The sequence below is a fragment of the Corylus avellana genome, chromosome 10 (genome assembly GCF_965113065.1).
Source record: "Corylus avellana chromosome 10, dhCorAvel1.hap1.2, whole genome shotgun sequence".
Classification (NCBI taxonomy): domain Eukaryota; kingdom Viridiplantae; phylum Streptophyta; class Magnoliopsida; order Fagales; family Betulaceae; genus Corylus; species Corylus avellana.
Window position 1 is genome coordinate 6,623,350 of NC_142499.1, and position 27,207 is coordinate 6,650,556.

At 35.9% G+C, this 27,207-nt stretch overlaps 5 protein-coding genes and 1 pseudogene across 6 annotated transcripts; 3 read left to right on the forward strand and 3 right to left on the reverse strand.

The window, feature by feature from the left end:
• Positions 1-714: 714 nt before the first annotated feature.
• Positions 715-4,255, reverse strand: LOC132162613 (uncharacterized). The gene is made up of 4 exons (XM_059572887.2): positions 3,998-4,255; positions 3,299-3,400; positions 1,456-1,622; positions 715-1,004 (listed from the first exon to the last, which is right to left on the reverse strand). Exons 1-4 carry the CDS (start codon positions 4,089-4,091, stop codon positions 897-899), a joined length of 471 nt encoding a protein of 156 aa, XP_059428870.2. The 5' UTR covers positions 4,092-4,255; the 3' UTR covers positions 715-896.
• Positions 4,256-9,109: 4,854 nt separating this feature from the next.
• On the reverse strand, positions 9,110-9,639 carry LOC132162100 (RING-H2 finger protein ATL70-like). The gene has a single exon (XM_059572350.2). It carries the CDS (start codon positions 9,637-9,639, stop codon positions 9,127-9,129), a length of 513 nt encoding a protein of 170 aa, XP_059428333.1. The 3' UTR covers positions 9,110-9,126.
• Positions 9,640-12,811: 3,172 nt separating this feature from the next.
• On the forward strand, positions 12,812-14,974 carry LOC132192094 (uncharacterized). The gene is made up of 3 exons (XM_059607305.2): positions 12,812-13,212; positions 14,208-14,312; positions 14,410-14,974. Exons 1-3 carry the CDS (start codon positions 12,889-12,891, stop codon positions 14,725-14,727), a joined length of 747 nt encoding a protein of 248 aa, XP_059463288.2. The 5' UTR covers positions 12,812-12,888; the 3' UTR covers positions 14,728-14,974.
• Positions 14,975-17,291: 2,317 nt separating this feature from the next.
• On the reverse strand, positions 17,292-18,356 carry LOC132162237 (MADS-box transcription factor PHERES 1-like). The gene has a single exon (XM_059572498.1). The coding sequence runs from the start codon at positions 18,354-18,356 to the stop codon at positions 17,292-17,294; it is 1,065 nt and encodes a 354-aa protein (XP_059428481.1).
• Positions 18,357-21,940: 3,584 nt separating this feature from the next.
• LOC132191926 (Tetratricopeptide repeat (TPR)-like superfamily protein) lies at positions 21,941-24,371 on the forward strand. The gene has a single exon (XM_059607060.2). The coding sequence runs from the start codon at positions 22,199-22,201 to the stop codon at positions 24,368-24,370; it is 2,172 nt and encodes a 723-aa protein (XP_059463043.2). The 5' UTR covers positions 21,941-22,198; the 3' UTR covers position 24,371.
• A 967-nt stretch (positions 24,372-25,338) lies between these two features.
• LOC132162238 (uncharacterized) lies at positions 25,339-25,957 on the forward strand (annotated as a pseudogene). The gene is made up of 2 exons (XR_015909291.1): positions 25,339-25,428; positions 25,524-25,957. The product of XR_015909291.1 is annotated as an uncharacterized LOC132162238 (transcript).
• Positions 25,958-27,207: the final 1,250 nt, after the last annotated feature.

A 27,207-nucleotide genomic window follows, 5' to 3' on the forward strand; every position in this document is an offset into this window, starting at 1 on the left:
CACTACAGTTTGAAATAAATAAATAAATAAATAAAATTATAGAATCTAAAATACAAAGGCCAAAAAAAATCTAATCTTTTAATGGCAATCCAACCACAGCTTCAAAGGGAATCTCTAAAGGTGGAGAAGGTAGTTGCCCATGGTGGGTGTTGTGGGAGTCCACAAATGAAACATATTTTTACTTTGGCTCCTGATAAGTATCAACTTATGAGAGAGCCAAGGAGAAGAGGTAGTTGTACATTGACAAAAGAGACACCATCTAAGGTAGTGGGACAAAGAACCACCAAGATTGAATGTTTTGAGGTCCAGACCCGGATCTCGAATTTTTGGTAAACCAAAAGAATTGTACAAAAGAGAGCCAGAAGTGTTGTGATTGAGTAGATATTCAGCAGGAGATCAAAGGAGCAATAGGAGGCCAGTAGATGGTTGAGTGGTAGCCGGTGATGATGGAGGAAGCGCGTGGGTGGTGGAGATTGTGAATTTTTGCAGATCTAATCTCTAATAACCCAAACAAAATACTAGGAAAACTAAAAAAGAAGTAACAAAGAGGAGATAGCAAAGGGGAAAACATCAAGATTGCGGTGGGGTTCCTGTTTAACATTGGACTCACAGAAATTAGATTCATTTGTAAAGGGGTTAGATTTTGCTTTCACTCTCTCTCTCTCTCTCTGTCTCTCTCATACCCGACATAAAAATTACCAAACACTGTCTATCTGCATGCCAGAACAGTTTATCATACACTCTGGGGTAACTTCCCAATAGTCTGCCAAGTAGTAGAGATGGTCACAATTATACATCGGATCGTAATAGCAAAGTGAAGTTTGAAAGCATAAATTCTTTTTACATGCTACTCATATGGTGATTATGGAGACTTGGACAATCATTCTTGGAAGCACTTAGCTATCGGCCAAAGACGATGCAAAGCCGATGTCAAAATCGAAACCAATGCATGTCAACTCCTTTTTGGCTGCATCAAACATCTTCATTTTAAGAGAGTATGAGCCCTGCATGCGTCAAACATTGTCAGAGACATGAAACATCACAAATGATTTAAGATTCAACATCACTATTCACTAATATTGCATCAAACAGAGCCTACTCTATCCCAGCTTAGCATTCTATCGCCAGAAGTGAAGTAGGGCTACAACTAAATAATGGCAAGTTGTTTTACGGATACCATGTGCAGTTTGAGATAATAAATTATCAAGTAAACCTACCATCGAGTTTTATTAGATTTATTCACAAGGGTGAATCCCTTCTGAGGTAATATTTTAAGCAACTATCAGAAAATGACTCAAATGAATACACCAAATGAGGCTGAGACCTGAGTCTTTGGATTGCTTCTGATGGAAACCAACAATTAAACTTGAAAGGGCATGTTCCAGCTTGCAAGTCAGCAATAGTAAAACAAAACAAAACATAAATGTTAAATATGGAAATAGAATAATGACTTACCGGTGGAGTGAATCCAGGTAAATCTTGTGAGTGAGAAACCACAAAATCTCCAGTCGAAATAGGGCAAGATGTCTCTCCGCAAAGGTCATGAGTCTCACTGTGGATGTGCCATCCAAAATATGAAACCTCAATCACCATTTTTCCTCCAGAGATATCTTCATCTTTCCCTACATTGTGCATACAAACAAGTTCACGTATCAAAACTAAAATCCAAATTACTATTTCAAGGGACATGGGTTTGTCCAAGCTGGTTTTCATTTTATCATAATGTCACCAGCCCTGTGGATTGAGTTTTTCAATAAAAAATTGAATGTAATGGATTAAAACGGGTGGAAGACAAGGAAAAGAGATCCTAGCTTTCTCTCATAAACAGGTAATTTAAGAAAGCAGACACGTGCAAGCACAAGACACAATCATGAAAAGGGGGTGGGGGGCTTGGGGGTGGGTCTCACCCAAGAAGCTTCTTGTGATTTCCATTTGCATATCCATCTACAGGTACTTAATGTTAAAACCCAAGTAATGAAATGTATGTTATAGTTTTGTTTATAATTTGAGAAGTGCTAGGGAGCCAAACAAATGAACAAAATTTTTTTTTTCAAACTGACGAGACAAGAGTTCTTAAATTAAAAAAATGCAATTCCTTCTTCCTTGTCTGCCACTCACGGCCTGCCACATCAGTTTGAAAATTTTTCTGGGTTCATTTGTTTGGCTCCCTAGCACTTCCCTTATAATTTATCTCCCTCAGTTTTCTTCTGTCTCATGGCTGTCCATCTACTTACTGGCAATTTAGAAAGTGGTACAGATTTTCAGTTATCATGCAGCCATGATACTGACCACAACCATATCAGCTATTATACACTCATTAGATGCAATGTCCCACAACCACATGCCACCTTCAAATATAAATGTTATGCATAAAATTTGGTTCTCGGTAAATCTTTTTACAGACTCGTTCTAAGAGCATCTCTAGCAGATTGTGTAAAACCTCAAAATTGTATCTTGTACCATGGTTTAATTGTGAACTTTATACATGAAGCAAAGTTGCTTCTATAATTGAGGTTCTGAATTTGATCTTTATAACAATGCATATTGTAATTTGATTTAAATATATTCACCTTCCAGGAAAATCATTGATTTTAGCTTTTATCTCATATTGGCCTCCATTTTTTTTTTGTAAGAATATATATATATATATACAAAAAACAAAGAGAGAAATAATATTTAAAGAAAATAGAGAAGTTGTTAGAGTGTATTGAAAAAATAGTAGTTAAAATAGAGAATTGCACTTGTTAGCTAGCTATTTTACCTAACCTTGTTGGAGATGTTCTAAGTTGTTAAGAGAGAGGTCCATGATCCAAAAAGTTGAGAAATGGCCTGACAAACATCCCCACCCACCGCAAAAGAAAATAAAGAAAATGGTGGGAAGCTGGACTTGACCTGATTCTAAGACTACAGCCTATAGTCATTTTAATATCATTTTTTTGATCGAAATATCATTAAAAGTGTAAGGCACCTCTAAGTACACAAGAAAAACCATTTTGATATTGTGCACACATACATTTTATTTTTATTTTTTTATTATTGGTATGTAACTCATACACTCCACAGGACTTGAAACCAAGACTTCACCCACCCCATAGTTATGAGAGTGGAAGTGCCGTTTCACCCAAAGGCTATCGTGCATATACACAACTTCTGATTTACCAAAACAATAATTCCCAATCTCGATCAGTTAAATAAACAATGCCAAGTAATGATAAGTATCAAATAAGCAACACACGCACAACCCAAAAGCCAAGAAGACATGTAAAAGGTCAATGACCAACATCCAGCAGAGCAGTACCTGAACAGGCAGAGATGCTGAAGGTAGCCGGCTTGCCTCTCACTACAGGATCCGGGATTATCTCAACCTTGTTGACCTTAACGTCATAGTCAGCATTCTTATCTACAAAAAAGTTAGAAAATGTGACATGTATCAGCTACAAGATTCACCTTGTCACAAGAAACCCATATAAACATTAAGGGACAAGATAAAAATGCCCCATCTTATGATCAATTCCCTTTAGCATCTCAGCTTTACATTGTACAAGTAACAATTTTTATTCTTATTTTTCAAAATAAGAGAATTTATTTATTTATTTATTTTATAAGTAATCGACAAATATCATTAAAAGTGGTTGTATTGAATAAGTAATCGACATAAAGCTGACTAACAATATTATATCGAAGAAATCGAGAAGTAATAGACAAATATCATCAAAATAAGAGAAAATTGTATTGAAGAAACTACCAATATTAAATTTTTTACGTCAAAATAAACGAATCCCATGAACGACATCACATAATTACCACATAAAATTTCTTAATCATCGAAACAAATTGAAACCCAATTGATCACTCCGATATATCAGTCACAATAAACAGAAAAGCATCCGAGTTTCTGATAATAAAGTGATCAAAATGATACAGATTGTCCAGCAAAAGAATAATGAATCGATTCAGAGAATTCAAAAAGTTTAGAGAGATAGAGAGAGAGATTGACCGCAGTATTTGACGTCGGTTGCGAGGGCCAAAGGCACAACCAGACAAAGCGCAAGGAGGAGGGGCGCGAGAAACTTGAAGTGAACGGCTTCCATGGTTTAGATTCTGCAACCTGTCAAAACAAATGATGTTTATACGAAAAACAGTAGGTAAGGAATTCTGGGTCGTGAGGATTTGGGATTTGGGGGATAGAAAAAGAAGAAGAAAACGAAGACCAAAGGATCGGTAGTTGGCTTTCGGAACGTTAGGTGGGTTTACAGGTCTCAGATGTTTATATATATATATAATTTTTGTCTTCCCTGCCATCATACTGTCTCTTTTAATTCCTTCTCGAAGCTTTCTTTTGTTAAAGCACCTTCCACTTATATCTGTATTACTGTATTTTGTTGCCATCTCAGGTCTTTTTTTTTTTTCTTTTTTTTTCAATTTAAGGGCTAGGGATGTCTTGTTTTTTTTAACCGCTATAATCACTAATTATTAACCGCTTAACTGCTATAACCGCCTAATAGTTAGCGGTTATTGGGTTAGCTAACCGCTTTTTTATATAATATATTTTTATAATTATAACTATAATAATATTTATACATATAACATAATCAATTCATCATTAAATCACAATTTTTTTTTAGATAATTAAATCATAATTTGAGTATTAATATATTATCACTATAATTTATATGATTATATCACATGATCAATTGATCATTAAATCATTTGATTATATAATAATAAATTATACATATATAATATGACATAAATTATAAGTATACCAATTCATACTAATATAACAATTAAGTACCTAGAAATTTAGTTCCAATGCATGTTATAAACTTATAAGTCTATATATGTTATACATTATAATTATACATATATGCATATGAAAAATATAAATATATAAGATCAAATATTTAATCATATGATTCAATGACAATTCAAATACTTTATTCAAATTAATCATATTAAATTTTAACATGTTATGATTTATATTTAAGGATTTTTTTTTTTAAAGTACAAGTAAATGTAAATTTGGGGTCAAATGTTTTTGATTTTTCAATATGGGCTTTTTTTTATAGCAATTTGGCTCAAGAAGACACTAAAAATGCAAAAAACGTAAAAATGCTACAGTGATCCAAAAACAAAAAGCCCAAAACTGAAAATTGGTTATATGTTTATCTTGAGAAAGCCCAAAACGCATAATTTTGAAAAAGCAATTATAGTGGGCAGTTACATGTTTTACTAACTGCTAACCGCTAACCAGTTATGGTTGTGGTTAGTGAAATTTAATAACCGCTAAGGTAGTTATGGTTAGCGATTTTTGCCGCGCATTGATACCCCTATAGGGCAAGAGGGAAAGACGAGTTGCAACACCTAAAACATTCGCATCGGGTTCAATAAATTTTTTCTTAATTTTAGTTAAAAAAAAAAAAAAATCTTTTTTTTTTTTTTAAATTTTAGTTACATATAGGATTTATTAAAATAAAGGCTTTTTTGTATTTTTTTATATTTATTAAATAAAAGGCTGGTTAACCCAGGTTTGGTTAACCAGCCTTTCTACGGATGGTTTCCTGAAGAAATGCTACTCCGTAGCATTACCCATATATATATATATATATATATTTTGTTGAGTTACTATGTATTTTATCTATATATTTTCACGATTTTATTTAAATATTTTTTTAATGATATATTTATTGAGAAGAGAGAATAATAAAATAGATTTTCAATGATATATTTATGAGCATAATTTTTCCCCAAACCAGTCATGAGGAAATTTCCTGTAACCCATTTATTTAAAAGTGTCAAGTGTCTATAAACATTTAAAATGCACATTAAATTCTTAAGGTCATTAATAGTAGTTTACTAACTTAGAGAGAAGCTTAGGTGCGGTAGTCCAAAACTACCACACCTTGCGGTAGCCCAAAATGACCACATTTTGAGCATTAAACGACCACGTTTTGTTAAATAAATAAAATTAAAATATTAAAATATTAATATAAAATTCATTAAATATTAAAATATTTAATAATTAAAAAATAAAAACATTAAAAAACGAAAATTATTAAAAAAAGAAAAAAAAGAAAAAAAAGAAAAAGAAAAATTAAACGGGTGGCTCCAACCACCCCTTTGCCAAAATGGGGTGGCCGAATCATCACATTTTGGTCAAGGGGGTGGCTGGAGTTTACTAACTTAAATTAACGTTTTAAATGTTTATAGGCACTTGACATTATTTTAAATGAGGTGAAGGATATTTCCTCTATACTGGTTTGAGTGAAATTTTTGTCCTATATTTATTACTATTATTATTTTACATTTGATGAGTAAATTGGTTATGTAGCAGCTTATCATTTTTTTTTTTTGGTTAAACTAGATAATTGGATGTGGGCTATTTTTCACCTAAATATGCATCCGGGATATTGGAGATAAGACTACATCAACAAATAGGCCAAAGAGAACTCAAACACTTAGAAACTATGTAATCTATAGCCTTATTGTATATCTATAGAACTAAGTAGAGTTATTGTCAAAGTCTTACTATTGTAAACTAAACTCTCTCTCTCTCTCTCTCTTCTATATATCAAACACGACCATACGTTTTATGTAGGCTGAAAGCATACAACAAGTGTGTTATCTTATACTAGAAATAGTTAGGCTTGAGTTTAGGGGCTAACCTATATAAGATTGATAATAGAATAGTATAGGGCATGAAAATAATTATTCAGTAAAAGGTTTCTTGAAGATTAGCTGCTCTCAAATCAGCCTTAGAGATTCTTGGGCTTTCCGAAGTGCCCATTTCCAATTACCATCCAATCTTTCATATTGGATCATTCTATCCATTCAAATATCTCAAATTACATATAGGAACTAGAAAATATGTGTTACACAAGGAGGATGTGTTTAGAAAAAAATCACAAAATTTTCACCTAATATGTGCCGTAAGGGTATATAAGCACATCTACAAGTTGATCCATGTAGGCAACAAGGCATAGTACTGGACAGTAGATGATGTTTCATAGGGGTATACAAATTGTAATGGTTACAGTTAGTGGCTACTGCTTCTAACTACAATCGCACCGCCTTAGGCCATTAACAGTTATTGAAATTCAAAATTGCACCGCATAACCGCCTTTTAGATATGGGCCTTTTAGACATATTTTGGTATTTTGGGCATACATTGGGCCTTTTTAGGGCATATTTTAAATGGTTTGAACTATTTAGGACCTATTTTAAATGGTATTAAACACCAAAACAACTTTCTTTTGGTATATTATTATTTTTTATATATATTTAATATATTATATATAAGGGTAAGCGGTTACCGGTTATTAATCGCCTCCGTTAACTGTTTAGCTTCTAAATGGTATTTTTTTTCCCCCTTTTTTTAACAAACATTGTGGTTTTCTTTTTTCTTTTTTCTTTTTTTTTGGGAGGTGCAAATTAATATTTCTGGGGTTTTAAGAAAGAGAAATGGGTATCTAATTATAAAATGTAATTTTATATTAAATAACTAGTATGGGTACTTGGGATCAAGTGCCTGTCTGCGAAAACAGAGTGAGAATTTTTAATACTTGCACGTTTTTCCTCGCCTCTGAACATGGATGTTGCATTATATGCTCGTCTGGGTTTTGGTGTTTTGTGGCCTGAAAGTTGATGTGGCGTGATTTTTCAATCAAAAAATTAATCTCTATGCAAATATCACTGCATAAGCTTTGGGGGAAATGGGGTGATGTGTAGTGTTACTCGGGAAAGTTAGCCAAGAAGATTAGGAAAGAAAGTGCTGTTTCTATTGGGATTAATTTGGGTTATTATTGCAATATAAGGGTATTGGAAGACACAAAATGTTATCATTGTGTTAACTGGAATTAAGGATGCATGTGCCAATGTTTTTGTTTGATGATATTCATGCATGTTAACATGATAAGCAAGTCCTATATTGCAGTCTTATTTGCAGACATGCAGTGAAATATGCAGGGAGTCTGGTTGTAGTCTTGTAGAAATATTAGAGTTAAGAGGTATATAGGGGAAGGGGAGATCAATTAAGTTTGACCCTTTTGAGGGGATGGCATGAGGATTTGATGCACAAAGAGTTTCTTATGAAAGAAGTTATGCGGCATGTTTTTGTTGAAATTTTTTCGATTTTTCTAAGTTTTATGTTTTCTGGGCCCAGATTTTGCTGGATTCTCTAAATGCAGATGCCTCTTTTAAGTTAACATAACATTCGACTTACTCTCTTCACATTGGGGGAAAACACTTCTTGGATGTTTCTCTCGTATGAATTATTTCAGATCATGTGATTTGAAGAGCAGGTGTTTGTTTTTAAAGGTTGGGGATTAATTTCAATGTTTAATTTCAACCAGGGTTTTGCGAGTAAGGTTATTGGAGAAGCTTGAAAGTGGCATTCAACTTCAGATCAGAGATGTACATGAAAATCTTAAGCATGATGGCAGAGCCAAAGACTTGGAGATCTTCTGCAAGTTGAAGAGGCAGATTTCCCTTTTATATAAAATCGGAAGTTTGGATAATAAGCAAGAAGATGTGGCTTGTGATCTTCTTAGTAAGGCAAAAGATGGTTTCTGAAGTTTTCAGGCTGTGATTATAAAAGGAATGGGGGATGATATCCAAGCCTTGCCATGAAAGAAAGAGTAGCAAAAAATACACTGAATTTCCAAAGAGTGCAGGCCTCTAGAAGAGCATTCTTGGGAATCTTGCAGCTTGGCAGTGTGGGAATTGTTCCAAATTCTGCTGGAAAGATATTCTGAGGATGTTGTGGGGTCTCATAGCATCAGAAAATCTTTAGAAAATTTGGTGTTATCAACCAAAGAGGATGATTTGTGGCATATTGAGTTTCTACGGTTTTGTCATCCTTCTTTATCTGTTGTAAAGAAGGATAATTAGAACATGTGTGAGAGAGAACAGGAGGAATTACAAATGCATTTTACAAATATTTCTGTCTCTGTATGATGCAGAATTAGATCTAACTTCTAAGGCCACAGAAAAGAGAAAAAAGAATTGATGAATTTTCGTTATAGCAAAAGAGTTTTCATGTGTGGGAGCTCCAATAACTAGTGCAACTTTTACAGTGTACAAGTTTTTGGGGAAAAAAAAAAAGAAAAAAAAAGACCAATCTAGCCATCAATCCCTCCTGCTCGCCAATGGAACCACCTCGGCCAGAGGCGTCGACAGCGGAGTCGGCAATGGAGATGTTCTACAGACAGGACATGTCGGGTGCAGCCGCAACCACGGGTCGATACACTTGAGATGAAAGAGGTGGCCGCAATCCGGCAGCAGGCGGAGCATATCACTACTCTTGTAGTCTGCTAAACATACGGAGCAGCATGTGGCTGTGGAGTCTGTCTTATTGATCTTGGCTTCAGAGTAAAGCAGCTTCGGATAGCTGAGGATGGTTGCCTCATCGAGTCCCACATCGATGACAAAGTTTTGTGGTTGATCATCGGATGGCTGATCATGAGGAGCAGTCCTTTGACTTGCCGGGGCTCCACCTGGCTGCTCTATCCTGGTGCAACAATAGGAAGCCAAGGTGATGGTTGTGATGAGCAACAGCATCCCAACTGAAACTCCAATTCCATAGCCAAAGCTTCCGATGTTGTCAAGAAGTCCCCCGGAGGAGCCTGTTGTACCGTTCATCTCCTTCACGATATGATTGGTGAAGCCATGGCATTGGCCAGAAGATTGGTTATTAATTTGGGCTGTTTCTAAAGTCAACGGGTGCATGAGCGAGAGAGAGATTAAAAGGTTTAATTTTGTTGCAAGCAAAGAGAGCCCAACAGGCCCCCACATGTGACTTCATTCTTCTTTTTTATGCCGTAGATCAAAGGTTATTTGTTTTTGGGTTAAATATATTTTCAGTATTTGTGATTTGCACCAAAAGTAAATAGTCATATGAATTTTTTAAAATGTCATAAACAGTATTTGTGGTAAGCAAATAAACCCACTTAGTACTTTCGTCAAAATTCTATTAAAATTTTTAACGGAGTGTCACGTCACCCTTACACGTGGCATGGTATCACCCCTAAGCCAAACAGGATGGCTTGGGTTTCACACCACGTGTAAAGGTGACGTGGAGCTCCGTTAAAAGCTATAACAGAATCTTGACGGAAGTACCAAGTGAATTTATTTGTTTACTATAAGTACTATTTGTGATATTTTTGAAAATTCAAGTGACTATTTGATTTTAGTGCAAACCACAAGAAAATGTATTTAACTTTTTTTCTTTTTTTTTTTTTGCAACTTCTCGTTGGTCAACGGTTCTCATATCCTTTTGGATTACGCTTGTTGTTTGATACGAATCACTCACGTCTTTATTTCAAAAAAGTAATTATATATTCGATGCCTTGTAAAACAAGCAAGCCTGTATTGTGTTCACACCATAACTTAGTACAGCTAATAATGCCTACTTCACAGCCAATTCCATGATGCCACATAGTTTTCGGACCGGGATTCTTTAGCTATGTTTGGTAAAGGAAAGCTCCGCACTGTAACTGGAACGGCACTGTTCTAGCTACAGTGCAGGGCTGACATTTGGCCAGCTTTTACTTTTTTTTTTTTTTTTTTTTTTTTTTTTAATTAAGCAAAACAGAGGGGGAAGATGGGGGTGGTTCCAGCCACCCCTTGGCCAAAATGGGGTGGCCGGACCACCCCATTTTTGGCCAAGGGGGTGGCTGGAGCCACCCTTTGGCCGATCTGAGGGTGGTCGAACCACCCCCGTGGCCAAGGGGGTGGTCCGGCCACCCCCTTGGCCCAAAAAAAAAAAAAAAAAAAAAAAAAAAGGATCGGTGCATTTGGGGGTGGCCGGACTACCCCCAAGGGGCTGGGAGTGGTTTCGACCAACCCATACGGCCGGTATGGGGTGGCCGAAACTACCCCAGCCCTTTGGGGGTGCTCCGGCCACCCCCAAATACACCCCTTCCTTTTTTTTTTTTTTTTTTTGGCCAAGGGGGTGGTTCGATCTGGGGGTGGTTCGACCACCCCCATGGCCAAGGGGGTGGTCCGGCCACCCCATTTTGGCCAAGGGGGTGGCTGGAGCCACCCCATCGTTCTCCTCCTTTTTTTTTTTTTTTTTTTTTTTTTGCTTTGAAAAAAAAAATTAAAAAAAAAAAAAATTCAGTGCAGCAATTTTTAACCCAATTTTAATACTTTGTGTTTTTTTTTTTTTTAAAAAAAAAAAATTACAAAGTCAAGATTGGTGTCAGATTGCACTGTAACTGAAACAGTACCGTTCCAGCTACAGTGTGAGGCTTCCCCTTGCCAAACGTAGCTTTTATAATTAGAAATTTTTTTTGTTTTTCTTTCTTCTCCAAGCAGAAAGCCCACCCGTCACGGCGAGAGCCCCGCCTCACAGCTCTCTCCTGTCATTTTTGTCAATTTCTTTTCTCTGGGCAGTGTGGAAGGTAGAGGTCTATATCCCTACTTTCCACCAGCCTAGATGCCATCATGTATACAATATTCAAAATTATTGGCAATGCTTGTAGGTAGTGAGTGCCCACCACCTGTATGTTAATATGCGTCTTCAATATTTTAAAGGAAATCGTGACGAAGAGAGGCTTGCAAATTGTGTGTTCTTTTTCTTTCTTGAGGTGATGTAGGCCGGTGGAGTGGTTGGTCCTTAGTCAAAAGGATGCAACTCTTCCATTTCCTTGGATGCCAGAATATTGCAATTCGGGACACTATTATTTTTAATACTTTTTTTAAATATTGGGTGTGGATGAAAAAATGCTAATCAATGCAAATCATTGAAGACCAAAAAAAAAAAAAAAAAAAAAACTCAACTACATAATTTTGGAAATTTTTGTTTTCTCTAGTTAATAAGAGAAATTTACGGGTACCGTCGGGTTTCAAAACAAAAACAAGAATATATGTTCGACACGTAAAAGAATTTTTCAAATTTACTATTGAATTTGTGTGACCTACATGTGGGTCCTACATATTCAATTTTTTTTTTTTAAAAAAAAGGTGAAGATAGTTGAGAGATGGTTAGTAGATGGAAAAATAACATTTTTCTTTTTAATTAGTGGATGAATTATGAGTAAGGGGACATATTTTCCACCGCGGAGAAATTTAGGCTCTATTTATTTTAGCATAAAATATTTACGTACTTTTTGATGTTTCGTGTGACCGAAAATAATACTCAAACTAAAAATATTTTGGTTTGACAAAAAAAGTTTCTATGTAAAAACATTATACTTTTGCAACTTACAGGAGCCTTAATATGAGATATCCCATATGAAATTCATCTTTCCAAATAAAATTTGAACAGTCTAGTGATATACTCGAGCATATAGGTCCCATATAAAAAACCTCTCAAATTAGTTACTCAAATTGTTAGCAATTCAGACAGCTAATTATTGTGAATCTGAATCCCTCTTTGTGATACATTTTTCGACGTTTGAAAACGAAAGCTACCACTTTAGTAAACCGAGTAATTCTAGACGTCACTCTTATATTCCTAAAAAAATGAGGTGATTTTTAAAATTATCATTTGATCAAAATTTAATAATAATAAATTATAAGTATAATGATAATTTTAAGAGCCACATCATTTTTTGGGGATATGAGTATGATACAAAAGAGATTTATTGTAAACCTCAAAGCTCATTCCTCAAACCGTTTCCAGTTATTGCGTCGAATTTTGGAACTGTTAGGTCGAAATGCTCTCAAAACGCAGCACATTATTTGTTACGAAATGCTGATATGACACCCTTAATTTGTTACCATCTAATATGTAGATTTGTTACGGCGTATTTTTAAGTGACGTGACAAAAGTGAAATCCGAACACTCCAAAAATTTCCAAATTCCAACATCGATTACCAACGAATACTCTCCTTGTCCCTTCAGACTCGAAAGAAACGAACTCCCAAAAGCATTCGCGATTGGCCATGGCGGTTCTTCGTAGAACGCTAACGATGTCGTTTACGAAGATAACTGCGATCCTGGCGGCGGCTATTGCGGTGCTCTCCGTGAGCGCGAGTGACAACAACAAGGTGTACTCGCCGTGCTTGGACACGACCGTGGCGCGGTCCGACGGGTTTACCTTTGCGATCGCGTTCGCGGCGAAGGACTCGTTCTTCTACAACAGCACGCTCCAGCTGTCCCCCTGCGATTCCAGGCTCCACCTCTCCAACGCCAACTCTCAGATCGCGGTCTTCCGGCCCAAGGTCGACGAGATCTCCCTCCTCACCGTCAACTCCTCCTCCTCTCCGGTCAGCTCTCTCTCTCTCTCTCTCTCTCTCTCTAGGTTTCCCGTCCGGTTAGGATTTTTGGTTTCCGACTTCGATTCTTTAGGACTTGAAATTGATTGTGTTGTGAACAATTGGACATTCGATTTCGAACTGATTTGGTACTTATTAGGGTTTTGTTATGTAGTATGTAAGTCATATGAGGGTTTTCTTATGCTCTCTCTTATAGCTGTTATCTTTATCGATTCTGAACTATTTTCTTAGTTATCTGCATATGCAAGAGAATTTCTTTTCTCATTTGAAAGCCGAGATTAGATTAGTGTTATATTTGGTTATGATATTCATTTGAGAAATATCAACCTCGTCTCTCTCTTTGAGGAAAATGGTATATGGTTTTCGCTGTTCTTCGTCTTTTCTAGAAACTTTGGTACCTGCTGGCAACCGTGCTGTTATAGTGGGTACAATTCTCGTCTTTCCTTAGCCATACTCACTTGTGCATTAACTCAGCTTGCGCGCTTTAGAATTGCTATTTAATTTGATTTGCGCGATAAGCATTACAGATTTTTGTTTCTACTTTGGATCGGACTGATTTGCATCTGGGTTGGAAATATTTTTGAGTTACGATGGACAGTAATTCGGCTCATCTACCGTTAGTTTCTTCATTCTTCTTGTGTTGCTTCCCACCTAAATCTGTCTCTCTGTTGCATTGCCAAGTAATGATAAAAAAATGGAGGACTGCAGTGAAATTAGCTTTCGTGCTATTTTGAAGTGAAAAATATGTAGTGAATTTGTTGAACTGATTTTGTGTTGACTGAAACAAAAAGTTTTGCATTCTGTCGAGCTTAAGTGCTCAAATGGGGACAACTGATTTTTTCACTCTTCCTCTTGATTGACTAATTTGAGTATTTTACTACAATTTAGTTAATCAAATCTTGTCCTTTAATGTGGCTGAGTTCACCTGTATAAATGTTTTGTCTTTATGTCACTCATAATGTTCTATATTCTTCTGCCTTTACCAGGACTCTTACGGGTATATGGTTGCATTTTCCGGTCGGAAATATGCTTCAAGGTCCACTCCTGCTTTTGTTGCAAATAGTTCATACATTGTAACCAGCTTTACTCTTGTAAGAAGATCCTTTTTTTTATTCATTATTTGTGAAATCATTTTCTCGTTCTTAATCATCTCTGAAATATAAATACCATTATAATTTTGTGATGCAGGTGCTTGAGTTTAAGAAGGGCAGGCTGCAAAACTTGTATTGGAAAAGGGATGGTTGTTCTAAATGTTCTGGTAGCTCTAACTCTAGCTCTGTCTGCCTCAACGGTCAGGATTGTGCTATCAAAACTTCCAACTGCATGAACAATGGAGGCAAGGTAGATTGCAGTCTTGGGATACAAGTGGCATTCTCTGGTACGGATAAGCACTTTTCAGCTCTCAACTCATGGTATGAAGTGTCAAACCTACGTCAGTACTCACTTTTTGGCCTTTATTCAAATCTCAAGGATTCTCTCACTACCCAGTATAGCAACTTCTTCTAACTGCACTTTAGCTGGTAGTTAGAGTTTCCCTGCCAGTATGTTGTAATTCCTTTTACTGTTTGGTTTCTAGACCAATGTTGATCCTTACTTCTTTTCCTTTGTGTTTTTGTTCCCTCCCCTGATAAAGATCTTCAGAGTGTGTGTAAATTTATAATACTTAACATTGTTTGATTGTAAAAAGAGAGGTAATTACATATAAAACCTTCCATGTTCATAGTTATGAAGTTTGATCTCAATCTTTGCTAGACGACTTGTGTTTTCTGCTCGTCAAGGATTTGACAGACTTGGCAGTCCGAACAGTTATCTGAAATTTTATCCCCACCTTTCTAATTTAATTTGGTGAACTGGTGATCATCTAGTTGCAATTACATTTCCAGTTTCACTTTGTGATCTCAAACTTTATTTAAGAAAAATAATTTTTAGTCTGATGCTTCATGATGGGAGACTCCTTATATTTGATAAGTGAAGTGATTGTCAATCTAAGGGGAGGTTTAGGTGATGTGATCAATTTTTTGGTCATTTATTTGGAGAGGTGGAAATTACAAAAAAGTGACACTACCTAAAATACTTAGGTTGCTTTTGGTATGCAGGATTAAAATACGACAGGAATATGAATGGTTACTACGAGTAATTAGTAACTTTGGTGATGAACTTGTTATTTCTATTCATTTGTTTGATTGCTGCATTCAAATAGAATCGCTATGATGAACAATTGCTTTTGAAGGTACCCATCATCTTTGATTCAAAATCATGCAGAAACAATTTTACGTTCCTTGCAAAAGCCCCAGAATGTGAAAACTTGAGTGAATCTATGGGTGAAACTCTGCATATGCATGATTGCATCTCCCATTCTCCAGCACCAAACAACAGAAATTTAGGGGTTTTCAAGTCTAAAGCTCGTTAGCACCCACTTTCTGATCGTTCACAGTTTTCACCCATTTCCACACGATCTCCAGAAACATTTGAACTTTGTCGCATACAAATGTCAACCAAGATCTTCACAACAATGCTGTCAACTCTTATATGAGAAAGAGCAGATAAAATATGGTGGACGTCGATGTAACGGTAATCTTGAAACCGTCAATCATAACTTAAACTACCAATTGCTTTAAGATTTTTTTTTTCTTTTTTCAAAAAAAAAAAAAAAAAAAAAAAAGAAGAAGAAGAAGAAGAGAGAACGTGATTCCCACCTTGACAAATAGGTTGTTTTGTTGTGTTTTCAATACGTTAGAGATTTTATTTTTATTTTTTTGGTAAAAAAAAGAGAAAAAAAAAGGTAGCGATTTTAAAATGTAGTCAATGAAAAAGTAATTTTTGTGGTTTCAATATGTGAGATTTTTTTTTAAAAAAAAAGACAAAAAAAAAAGAAAGAAAGGTAGTGATTTTAAAATGTAGTCAATAAAAAATTTGAACATCGAACTGAATCAAAAACCCAATTCAATTGAGTCATCAGCTATCGGTCGGTTTTGGTTCCGCCGGTAGCTAGCATAGTGAAAAATGATGGGTGTCGATCAGGTCGGGTTTGGTTGGATCTCAACATCCACTATGGAATCTTGAACCGACGGTCTTGATTTTTTCTGAACCCTAGCATCAAAATTGACCCACCGATCATTAGAAACTGAAAGATGTATACTGTAGTTAGGGATGGTTTGGTAGCCTTTATTATAAGACAGAAAAAACAATAATGAAATGATTAGATTCTAATTCATACAAGATATCAACATTTAATGATTTAAACATTCATTTGCTCTAATCTGCTCCACTTCACCTTAAATGTACACATATATGTTGCCACTCTAGACACTCATCTAGGCACGTCCAAATCCAATTACATTTTCCCTCTCTGTCTTCATGTGAAATGGACATTTGGCAACCATTCAAACACAAAACAGTTGTTTGGCCAGATATTCGTTTTCTTCTATAAACACACTGCATTAGTGGTATGACATGATTGAGAGTCACGACAATTATTTGTTCGAATTATGAGATATTCATTTTCTTCTATAAATACACTCATGACAATTATTTGTTCGAATTGTGAGATATTCGTTTTCTTTTATAAATACACTACAACAATGGTGTGACATGATTGAGATTCACAACAATGATTTCTTCGAATTGTGAATGATTTGAACTGGCAATATGAGACTCACCTGTTTGGATAGGTGGCCGAATAACTCAAAATTTACTCACATTATCTGCTCGAATTGCTAGCAATTTGAGTAGATAATTTGCTGTGAATCCTTTATCCTAATATGAAAAGGAGTGAGGCAAGAATAAATAGCGAAGACTTTTACTTAAATAGCATTTTTCATCTCCTTTTTGGTATAGAATACATGGAATTATAACTTCTGATTTTGTTCCCATGCATTAAGATGCTTCATTTCTTAGTTTGTCTATATAACCTATATGTATAAACCAAAAAGAGACATCACTATTACTTAAAAATCAATGGAGAGAAACAGAAAATGACTGAATGCAAACATTTCTCACCTTACAGAGAATGAGACATGCATGATTCCATAAATGGAAAACAACAACACTAGAGAAGATCACATTGCAATCTAAGGAGAGAAAAAGTTAGGCCATGGTTTAGTGGCATCATAAGGCAGCTCGCCAGCATCACTTCCAGTTCCAGCAATGCTACCTCCTCCAAAAAAGCCTTGAGGCAGCCCCATCTCACTTCCACCACTGCTGCTGCCAATGTTAACATGAGGCATGCTGAGCCCCATATCATTTGCAGCATCACTGACATTCATATTCCCATGATAAGGCAGCCCCAGCCCCACATCACCTCCAACACCAATGCCTCCAAAACTCCCATGAGGCTGCAGCCCTATGTCACTCACACCAATGTTAAACCCAAAACTCCCATAGGGCAAGCCTCCCATCTCACTTCCTTTGTAATTCCCATGAGGCAGCCCCATCTCAATCCCATCTCTGCCTCCTCCATGGTTCCCAAAAGGATCACCAACATATGCATGTGGTGGTAGCCCCATATTACTCCAGATGCTGCTGCTGGTACCCGCAACGTTTTCATTTTGGCTCACCATGTCTATGAACCACTGATCCCACATGTAACCCTCTGTGGGAGTCTTTCCCTCTGCAGCAGGCGCTGCACTCTCGAGGGGAGGAAAAGAACTTGGGGCAAGAGCATTTTGCGGAAAGTATTCCACCCTTTTCCCACCATCTTTCATCTTCTGCTCCAAAAACCAAGCCAAACCAGTCATTTCACTCATTTCAAGTTCATCCAATTTCCTACCCTGGTGGATTTGTTGCATGAGATGTCCCATTTCCATCTCTTTGTTTTTCCTCTGTTGCTTCCTTAGTTGTTCTCGGAATTTGGTTGCCCTCTCCTTGAGATAACTATCTTGGTTCATCATTTTCCTGTACTGCTCCATTTCTGGCACGCTTTGGAACCTCGCCAGCAGTTGTTGTACCTCCTGGTGGGACGGCCACACCTCCGCCTCCTTATCGCCCGGACCATAGATGATGGCAAAAGCACTTACACCGCATAAGATGGTCAGTTCACTGACTTTTTTTAACAATCCTATCCTCCTCTTTTTGAGACTAGCTTTCCTTGCACTATCATTCACAATCCATGAAAGTTTTACCTTCTTCCTTGTCATGGTTAGTGCTTTGGTGGCTCCAACTCCCTGCACTTTGATTCTACTTGCTCCACCAACCAAGTATGGTATATATAGGGATCATGGATAAGACTGTACCCTTTATATTTTAGGGTCAAAATTGGAAAATAAGAACATGGAGAGAGTTCAAGGACGTTTTGAACATTAAAACTATTATTCCTATTGGTTAAAAATCTATCACTGAAGATTATGAGATTATGGTGTCTGAGTAGGAGAAATTAGTTTTATTGCTGGCTGAGATAGGAAAATTCATTATAATTTAATGCTAGGTTTGGAAAGTATATCTGGACCCTTCTAGGCATTTGGTTATTTTAATGATTTAAATTTCATACATAACCTTCATTGATATAGGTTAGATATATCTATATCAATATCAATATCAGCAAGTGAAATGGATAGAAAACTAATCTAGTGATCATCAACACTGCCAACAGAGGAAAGAGCATCTAATGGGCTGAAATGTTTGGAGATCAAATTTGAAAATTAATCTTAACTGTCCACTGTCCATTCCCATTTATGGGTAACGATAAAAAAGTATATCGTCGATCGGTTTCAATAAATTAGAGCGTGGTTTTCAGTTGCGTTTCAGCCACACTCTATGTTTTCTTGACAGATAAGACCATATTTATAATCTAAATCCAATATTGTTCTTTCTTAAACCTAAATAAATCCACTTGGATTTTTCTAATAAGAGCTTTGACTATTTTCAACACAAAATATCAAAGGCAATCTACTGTTTTACCATTGGTTAATGCACATTAATTAACTCATGCATTTGAAATTTGAAATCTATCTATATATGCACAATAGCAAGTTTATTTAGACACTTGTGTATCTTAAGGTTGCTTGTGCATTAATGGTGCATACTTTTTGGTGGGAATGAACATCAAGAGTGTAATATGAGTTTGCCAAAAACTGTGTGTATTTTATATAGCATAAATTACATTTCTATTACATTCTTATAAATATAAATGGTGTTTATATCTGTGAAACACCAGAATCAACTGATTTACAAACCTCTGTTATTCTTCATAGCAGTGACAAATTCAGAATAAAAATTGGAAATAAAGTTGAGCTTGAGAGGTTTTCTGTTGTTTAAGATCTTCATAAAGCCTTGAAGTAAAGAATGTAAATACAATGCAATATAGTTGAACAACTCCTATGTCAATTAGAATGAATCATCCTTTCAGGAATTTAGTTGTTCAAAAAACTAAAATTTTAAACCCATTGTTTGATTACTGGATGTGTGTAAATTCATTCCATAAGTGATTGATTAGTTCTTGGATGTTCTCCCCTCTTTACCATCTTCTTTTCTAGCTTTTGTTCATATGCCATATTTTGCATTTATTGTGAGCTGAAGTGATCAAACATATCTGTATATACTCAGCAATAGTATGCATAGAAGTTCTGTGATGGCTTTAATTTTTCAGCCATTGATTTAAAAATCTCATTCCAACTCCAGTCAGTTGATTTGGTCAAAGAAAAAAATTGGTTTAAATTTTTTTTACTCTTCTTGACAAGTGCATCTCATGCGAATTTAAGGATATTGATTGCCTATTAAGTAAGTATCATAGGCACTTTCTCTTTCAAAACAACCCGACTCTCTCCTGTAGAGCTTTCCCCGCCACCGTGCAACCACCCAACCAAGACGTTGAGCATCCTGCCACTCCTATTTTAGATTTGAGTAATGCTACATACTACACGCCATCCCATTGGATTGCAATTTGTTTTTTTTTTTTTTTACAAAATCCATTGTTTTGTTTTTGTTTCCTTTTGATTTTCTATTCCAAATAACTAAAGATTTGTTAAAGTTTTAACTAAAGTCTTTCTATATTTTTCTCTAAGAAAATTTGTAGAATAGGAAGTTTTCTTGATTCATATGATTTTAATCTTTAGGTTTGTAGATACCTTGATTCTTATGTTTTTCTATTCAAAAAGAATTTGTTTAATCTCTAGACTTGTTTGATATAATTATGTTCAATAAAGTTATTAAAAATTTATTTTGCAAAAGTTCATTCATTTTCTTAAGAAGAATATTTTGTGATAATTTTATGGGAGATTTCATTGCAAAATTATGTATATTATTATTATGTATTTTTTTTTTTTTGGACATGTCCATACAAGAGGGGAAGGAGGGATTCGAACTAATGACCTCTACTTGATAAGGCGTGGTCCCCAGTTAATTGAGCTATTCCTTAAGGACGAGTTGTTTGAAATTTAGATGAAAAGAAAAAGTGTATATTTTATTTTTGGTGATTTGTAAAAAAAAAAAAAAATGGCGTTTATGGAAATTTTGCAAAGAACTCCATAAGAACGGAGTTCTGATCATTTTTTAGAAATATTTTTAAAGGTTTTTTTTTTTTTTTTTTTTTTTTTTTTCAAATTTTGATCTATTTAGTTAGTCTTTTTGTCCCTAAAAATTGTTTTTGGACTTTGAGTATAGCACCCGTGTGAAAACATACGAAAATAAAATAAAAAATACGAGATAAATAAGTAAAATAATGAATAGTAGTGCATGAGAGAAAACAAATGATTGAGATTAAAATCTATGGAATATCATTCCAACTGCGGATTAACCGATCACTTATTAACTCACTAACTAAAGAAGTCAAAATTATTCCATGTCGTTATAAAGTCGATTAATTAATTAATTTAATTGACTTCTATGATTTGGTAGGTGAAAATGCCCCTATTGACACCAATCAAACCGTTACCCACCCCTAATGAAAAGGAAAAGGATTTGTATTGACTTCAATACCACGGTGCCTTTTATTACCGATCCAGCTATAGCTGAAGTTGTGGCTGCTTGGAAGGTAGTTGTTTTTTTAGCATTTGTGATGGTACTAGTTATCTACTATAACATTTGCCAAGATTTTAATTCCTCATTTATGAGACCTTAATTTGATACTAAGATTAGGTTATTAGAGTTGTGATACAGCCACAACTTAAACTCAACTTCTAGACCAAATTTTTCTCTCTCTAGTTTAAGGCTCTCTCTCATCCACATGCAGTTTTTTCTTTAAACTTACCAAAAAAGTTAGGCAAAAGTTGAGTTTAAGTTGGACCTTTATTATTTTCCAGGTTAATATGTATGTATCATAGGCCAAATAAAAGCTTCTAATGTATTTAAGGGATTATATGAGTATTTATAGAAATAAATATTGGTTGGTAGATGTTAATTTTATAAGCCCTGATTTTATTACTAGGTTCTAATAATATTGGTGAGTAATTAAAGAGATAAAAAAAGGATTTTTAATTGGATGGGTTGGATATTCAGGGAACTGATTTAGATTAAAATAATAATATATGAGATTAAAATGGTAATAAAAAGTATTAGTGTGGTAATTAATTATTTGTAAGGTTGAGTTGTATTTAGATGGAAATAAAAAGGGGTTGAGAAACAATTAAGAAAGAAATGAATAGAGTTTGCTGGGGGGTTTAATTGTGAGGTTTAATTGTGATTTAGAAAAGCTATAGGTTAAAAATAGAATTGTAAGAAATGTAATAAAAGGCTTATGTGCGTTTTAGTTGATCAGTGTCTGCGTTTTATAAAGCCGGAGAGAGAGAGAGAGAGAGAGATGAGGAGATGTTAAGAGAAAGACGAACGGAGGGACCAAGAGGGAGTTGGGTCTGGGCAGTTGATGGCCGTGACGCCACCGCGTCACTACTCCGGCCACCGTACGTGACTCCGACCCCAACGTCATGCCTTCCATGCTTCTCTCTAACATGGGGGAATGGCAGTCATCAGTCATGCTTCCCGAAGTCTCGTCTGAGTGATTCAGGCTACCAACAACATTAGGGGATTTTCGCTGGTACCAACAATCATGGGAGCAACTCAGCTTACTACCTTTGTACATAATCAGTTTTCCCGCTCAAACTTTCTATTTTTTAACTTTCATTACTCATGCTTCTCCACCGTGATTCTATCAAAACCCAATCTCCGCCCCGATGCGAGGAGAAAAGCCAGCAAATTTCTCGTTTACTGCAACACCCAGATCACGAAATACGGAAAAAATGGTGATATCAAAGCGGCTGAGTCCGTCTTCGACCGCATGCCCCACAAGAATACCATCTCTTGGACTGCCATGCTCACAGCATATGCAGAAAATGGCAAAACCGTTAAAGCTCGGAATATGTTCGACCAAATGCCCGAACGAAGCACAGCTTCATATAATGCCATGATCACTGCGTATATTCGGAACAATTGTAGGGTAGAAGAAGCTTTTGAGCTGTTTTCTGAGATGCCCGAGCGTAATGCTATCTCTTATGCGGCCATGATCACAGGTATTGCACGGGCAGGGATGCTTGACAAGGCCGAGAAGCTCTATTCTGATATGCCTGTGAAGTGGCGGGACCCCGTTTGTTCGAATGCCTTGATAAATGGGCTTTTGAAGGTGGGAAGGTTGGAAGAGGCGGGTTGGGTTTTTGAGGGTATGGTGGAAAGAGACGTGGTTTCTTGGAGCTCTATGGTTGATGGGTACTGCAAAGAGCAACGGATAGTTGATGCCAGAAATTTGTTTGATATCATGCCCGAGAGAAATGTAGTTACTTGGACGGCAATGATTGATGGGTATATGAAGATAGAGAGTTTCAAAGAAGGGTTTGAATTGTTTTTAGGCATGCGAAGGGAAGGAATAGTGAAGGTAAATTCTACTACCTTGACTGTGCTCTTTGAGGCTTGTGGCACTTTCGGTAGGTGTGGAGAAGGGATTCAAGTGCATGGATTGGTTTCACACATGGGATTTGACTTTGATGTCTTCCTAGGAAATTCTATCATGACCATGTACTGTAGATTTGGTTGTATGGATGTAGCTACCAAGATATTTCATCAGATGAGTAGGAAAGATGTAGTTTCTTGGAATTCATTGATTGCAGGTTACGTCCAATGTGGCTCAATTGAAGAAGCCTTTAGGCTATTCGAGAGGATGCCTGGAAAAGATGTAGTTTCATGGACAACCATGATTACAGGATTCTCTAGCAGAGGGATAACCGAAAAATGCGTCCAGTTGTTTAAATTGATGCCTGAGAAAGATGATATTTCTTGGACTGCTGTCATTTCAGGGTTTGTGAATAATGGAGAGTATGAGGAGGCCTTCCGTTGGTTTATTGAGATGCTTCAGAAAGCAGTCAGACCAAACCCTCTTACTTTGAGCAGTGTGCTTAGTGCTTCAGCCAGTTTAGCAACACTTAACCAAGGGCTGCAAATCCATGCTCATGTATTAAAGATGGTTATGGAATTTGATTTGTCCGTTCAAAACTCTTTGGTCTCGATGTACTCAAAATGTGGAAATATGGATGATGCTTACCGAATCTTCACAAATATCATTGCACCCAATATTGTTTCTTTTAACTCGATGATTACTGGATATGCACAAAATGGGTTTGGGGAAGAAGCACTCCGATTATTTCGGAAAATGCAGAATGAAGGCCGGGAAACAAATCAAATCACATTTCTTGGTGTTCTTTCAGCCTGCACCCACGTGGGATTTGTAGAAGAAGGATGGAACTATTTTATGTCAATGAATTCACAATATAATATTGAACCAGGGCCTGATCACTATGCATGCATGGTTGATCTCTTTGGCCGAGCTGGATTGCTAGACAAAGCAGTTGATTTGATCCAATCAATGCCTTTTGAGCCACATTCTGGAGTTTGGGGAGCTCTTCTTGGTGCAAGCAGGACCCATATGCGTATTGATATTGCAAAGCTCGCGGCTGAACACCTTATCAAATTGGAGCCTGATAATGCAACCCCTTATGTGGTCTTATCGAACTTATATTCTGTAACAGGGAAAAGGAAGGATGGGAATGAAGTCAGAATGACCAAGAAATCAAAAGGGATCAGGAAGAATCCAGGTTGCAGTTGGATTATAGTGAATGACAAGGTTCATTTGTTTCATGCAGGAGATGAATACCATATGGACTTGGAAAGGATTAAGGTTACACTTTGGACCATTGCAGTGGAAATGAAACAGTTGGATTACAATAGATATTGATCTGTTTCCTTTCTTTAAAATGACCTATGTCACTGGAGGACTGCGGGTCATCACCATTAGTATTTCTTGTACATATCTTGGTTGTCTTCTGTGTCTTATGTTTGATTATTTAAGGCTAGTAATGAGGCTTTATTTGGGAGGACAACAGAGATTCTTAGGTTGCTTTTCCTCCTCTTACTTTCGCTGGAGGCTTGAGGAATTAAGTAAACAATTACAAGAAAAGGCATCACTCTTTCAATGGGTAATGATGATTTAATATGCAGCTTACATCAAATTTGTTTTTTGTTTTTTTATTTCTCTTTGGAAACTTGCATGGGGCTGAAAGTTTTGAAGAAGACATCTGAGTTTTTTAGCTGATGGGTACCAGCCGGCAACCGTGCTGTTATAGTGGGTACATTTCTTGTCTTTCCTTAGCCGTACTCACATGTGCATCAAATCAGCTTGTGCGCTTTAGAATTGCTATTTAATTTGATTTTCGTGATAAGCATTAAAGATTTTTGTTTCTACTTTGGATCGGACTAATTTGCATCTGGGTTGGAAGTATTTTTGAGTTGCGATGGACAGTAATTCGGCTTATCTGCCATTAGTTTCTTCATTCTTCTCGTGTTGCTTCCCGCCTAAATCTGTCTCTCTATTGCATTGCCAAGTAATGATAATAAAATGGAGGACTGCAGTGGAATTAGCTCTTCGTGCTATTTTAGAGTGAAAAATATGTAGTGAATTTGTTGAATTGATTTTGTGTTAACTGAAACAAAAAGTTTTGCATTCTGTTGAGCTTAAGTGCTCAAATGCGGACAACTGCTTTTTTCACTCTTCCTCTTCATTGACTAATTTGAGTAGTTTACTACAATTTAGTTAATCAAATCTTGCCCTTTGTTGTGTCTGAGTTCACCTGTATAAATGTATTGTCTTTATGTCACTCGTAATGTTCTATATTCTTCTGCCTTTACCAGGACTCTTAAGGGTAGATGGTTGCATTTTCCTGTCGGAAATATGCTTCAAGCTCCACTCCTGCTTTTGTTGCAAATAGTTCATACACTGTAACCAGCTTTACTCTTGTAAGAAGATCCTTTTTTCATTCATTATTGTGAAATCATTTTCTCGTTCATAATCATCTCTGAAATATAAATACCATTATAATTTTGTGATGCAGGTGCTTGAGTTTAAGAAGGGCAGGCTGCAAAACTTGTATTGGAAAAGGGATGGTTGTGCTAAATGTTTTGGTAGCTCTAGCTTTGTTTTGCTCAACAGTCAGGATTGTGCAATCAAAACTTCTACTGCAAGAACAATGGAGGCAAGGTGGATTTCAGTCTTGGGATACAATTGGCATTATCTGTTACAGATAAGCACGTTTCAGCGCTCAACTCATGGTATGAAGTGTCAAACCTACATCACTACTCGCTTTATGGCCTTTATTCAAATCTCAAGGATTCTCTCACTACCCAGAATAGCAAGTAGCAGCTTCTAACTGCACTTTAGCTGGTAGTTAGATTTTCCCTGTTTGATTTATAGATCAATGTTGATCCAGTATTCCAGCATGTTGTAATTCATTTTACTGTTTGATCTATAGACCAATGTTGATCCTTACTTCTTTTACTTTGTGGATTTATCCCCTCCTCTGATAAAGATCTTCAGAGTTATTGTGTGTAAATTGATATTACTTAAAACATTGTTTTATTGTAAAAAGAGAATAATTACATTTGAAAGCTTCCTTATTCATGCTTATGAAGTTTAATCTCAATATTCGCTAGATGAATTGTGTTTTCTGCTCGTCTAGGATTTGACAGACTTGGCAGCCTGAACACTTATCTGAAATTTTATCCCCACCTTTCTAATTTAATTTGTTGAACTGGTGATCATCTAGTTGCAATTACATTTCCAGTTTCACTTTGTGATCTCAAACTTTATTTGAGAAAAATAATTTTTAATCAGATTCTTCATGATGGCATGAAAGAGAGAGAAGAGAAAAAGAAAGCGCCAATGTTACCTACTTTCACAATAGCTTCCCATACATTTCACTATACCATTTAAATATTATTTCTTTACAAAATACAAGTTCCCTATCTACCCTCACTTTTTTTACAAAATTCCAACACAATCTCCAATTAAAGACAAAAAGATGAAAGAGGAAAGAGGAAAGAGAAATGTTTATATTAAAATAATGTATAGGGAATCACTTTTGGTTTCATACACATTGGAAAACACTATAGCAACCCTTGAGGGTTGGTTAAATATAGGGTATCTGATGTGAGTAGGTTTTTGTGATTTTTTTTTTTTAATTTTTCCTAAACATAAGAAAGAGAATGACATATAGGGCATCTGCTACTAGTGCTCACTAACAGAAGCTTTCCTTTGATTTTCCCTAAGTTTAGGGCACAAAACTATTTTTTGCTTTCCTATGAAAATATATTTCACAATAGTTTCCCTTACCTTTCCCTATACCATTAAAATATTATTTTTTTTACTAAATACAATATTCCTATCTACCCTCACTTTTTTCACAAAATCACAACACAATCCCCAATTAAAGACAAAAAGATGAAAGAGAAAAGAGGAAAAAGAAATGTTTATATTAAATTAATGTATAAAAAGTAACCACTTTTGATTTCCTACATATTGGAAAATACTGTAGCAACCCTTAAAGGTTGGTCAAATGTAGGGAATATGATGTGAATAGGTTTTTGTGGTTTTTTTTTTTTTTTTTGAAATTTTCCCTAAACATAAGAAAGTGAATGACATATAGGGCATCTGCTGTTAGTTCTCTTAATAGGCAATCAATCCTTAATGAAAAAAAAAAAAAAAAGGCTCATTTGATGTTAGCAGTGACCACTAAAATA

Bases quoted from the DNA above. Each gene is read 5' to 3' on its own strand.
- LOC132162613 (XM_059572887.2), bottom strand. From the start codon at position 4,091: ATGGAAGCCGTTCACTTCAAGTTTCTCGCGCCCCTCCTCCTTGCGCTT. The intron at 3,401-3,997 runs GTCAATCTCTCT...ACTTTTTTGTAG, and splicing joins AACCGACGTCAAATACTGCG to ATAAGAATGCTGACTATGAC. The intron at 1,623-3,298 runs GTACTGCTCTGC...TGCACAATGTAG, and splicing joins CAGCATCTCTGCCTGTTCAG to GGAAAGATGAAGATATCTCT.
- LOC132162100 (XM_059572350.2), bottom strand. From the start codon at position 9,639: ATGAACGGTACAACAGGCTCCTCCGGGGGACTTCTTGACAACATCGGA.
- LOC132192094 (XM_059607305.2), top strand. From the start codon at position 12,889: ATGGCGGTTCTTCGTAGAACGCTAACGATGTCGTTTACGAAGATAACT. The intron at 13,213-14,207 runs GTCAGCTCTCTC...TGCCTTTACCAG, and splicing joins TCAACTCCTCCTCCTCTCCG to GACTCTTACGGGTATATGGT. The intron at 14,313-14,409 runs GTAAGAAGATCC...TTTGTGATGCAG, and splicing joins TTGTAACCAGCTTTACTCTT to GTGCTTGAGTTTAAGAAGGG.
- LOC132162237 (XM_059572498.1), bottom strand. From the start codon at position 18,356: ATGACAAGGAAGAAGGTAAAACTTTCATGGATTGTGAATGATAGTGCA.
- LOC132191926 (XM_059607060.2), top strand. From the start codon at position 22,199: ATGGGAGCAACTCAGCTTACTACCTTTGTACATAATCAGTTTTCCCGC.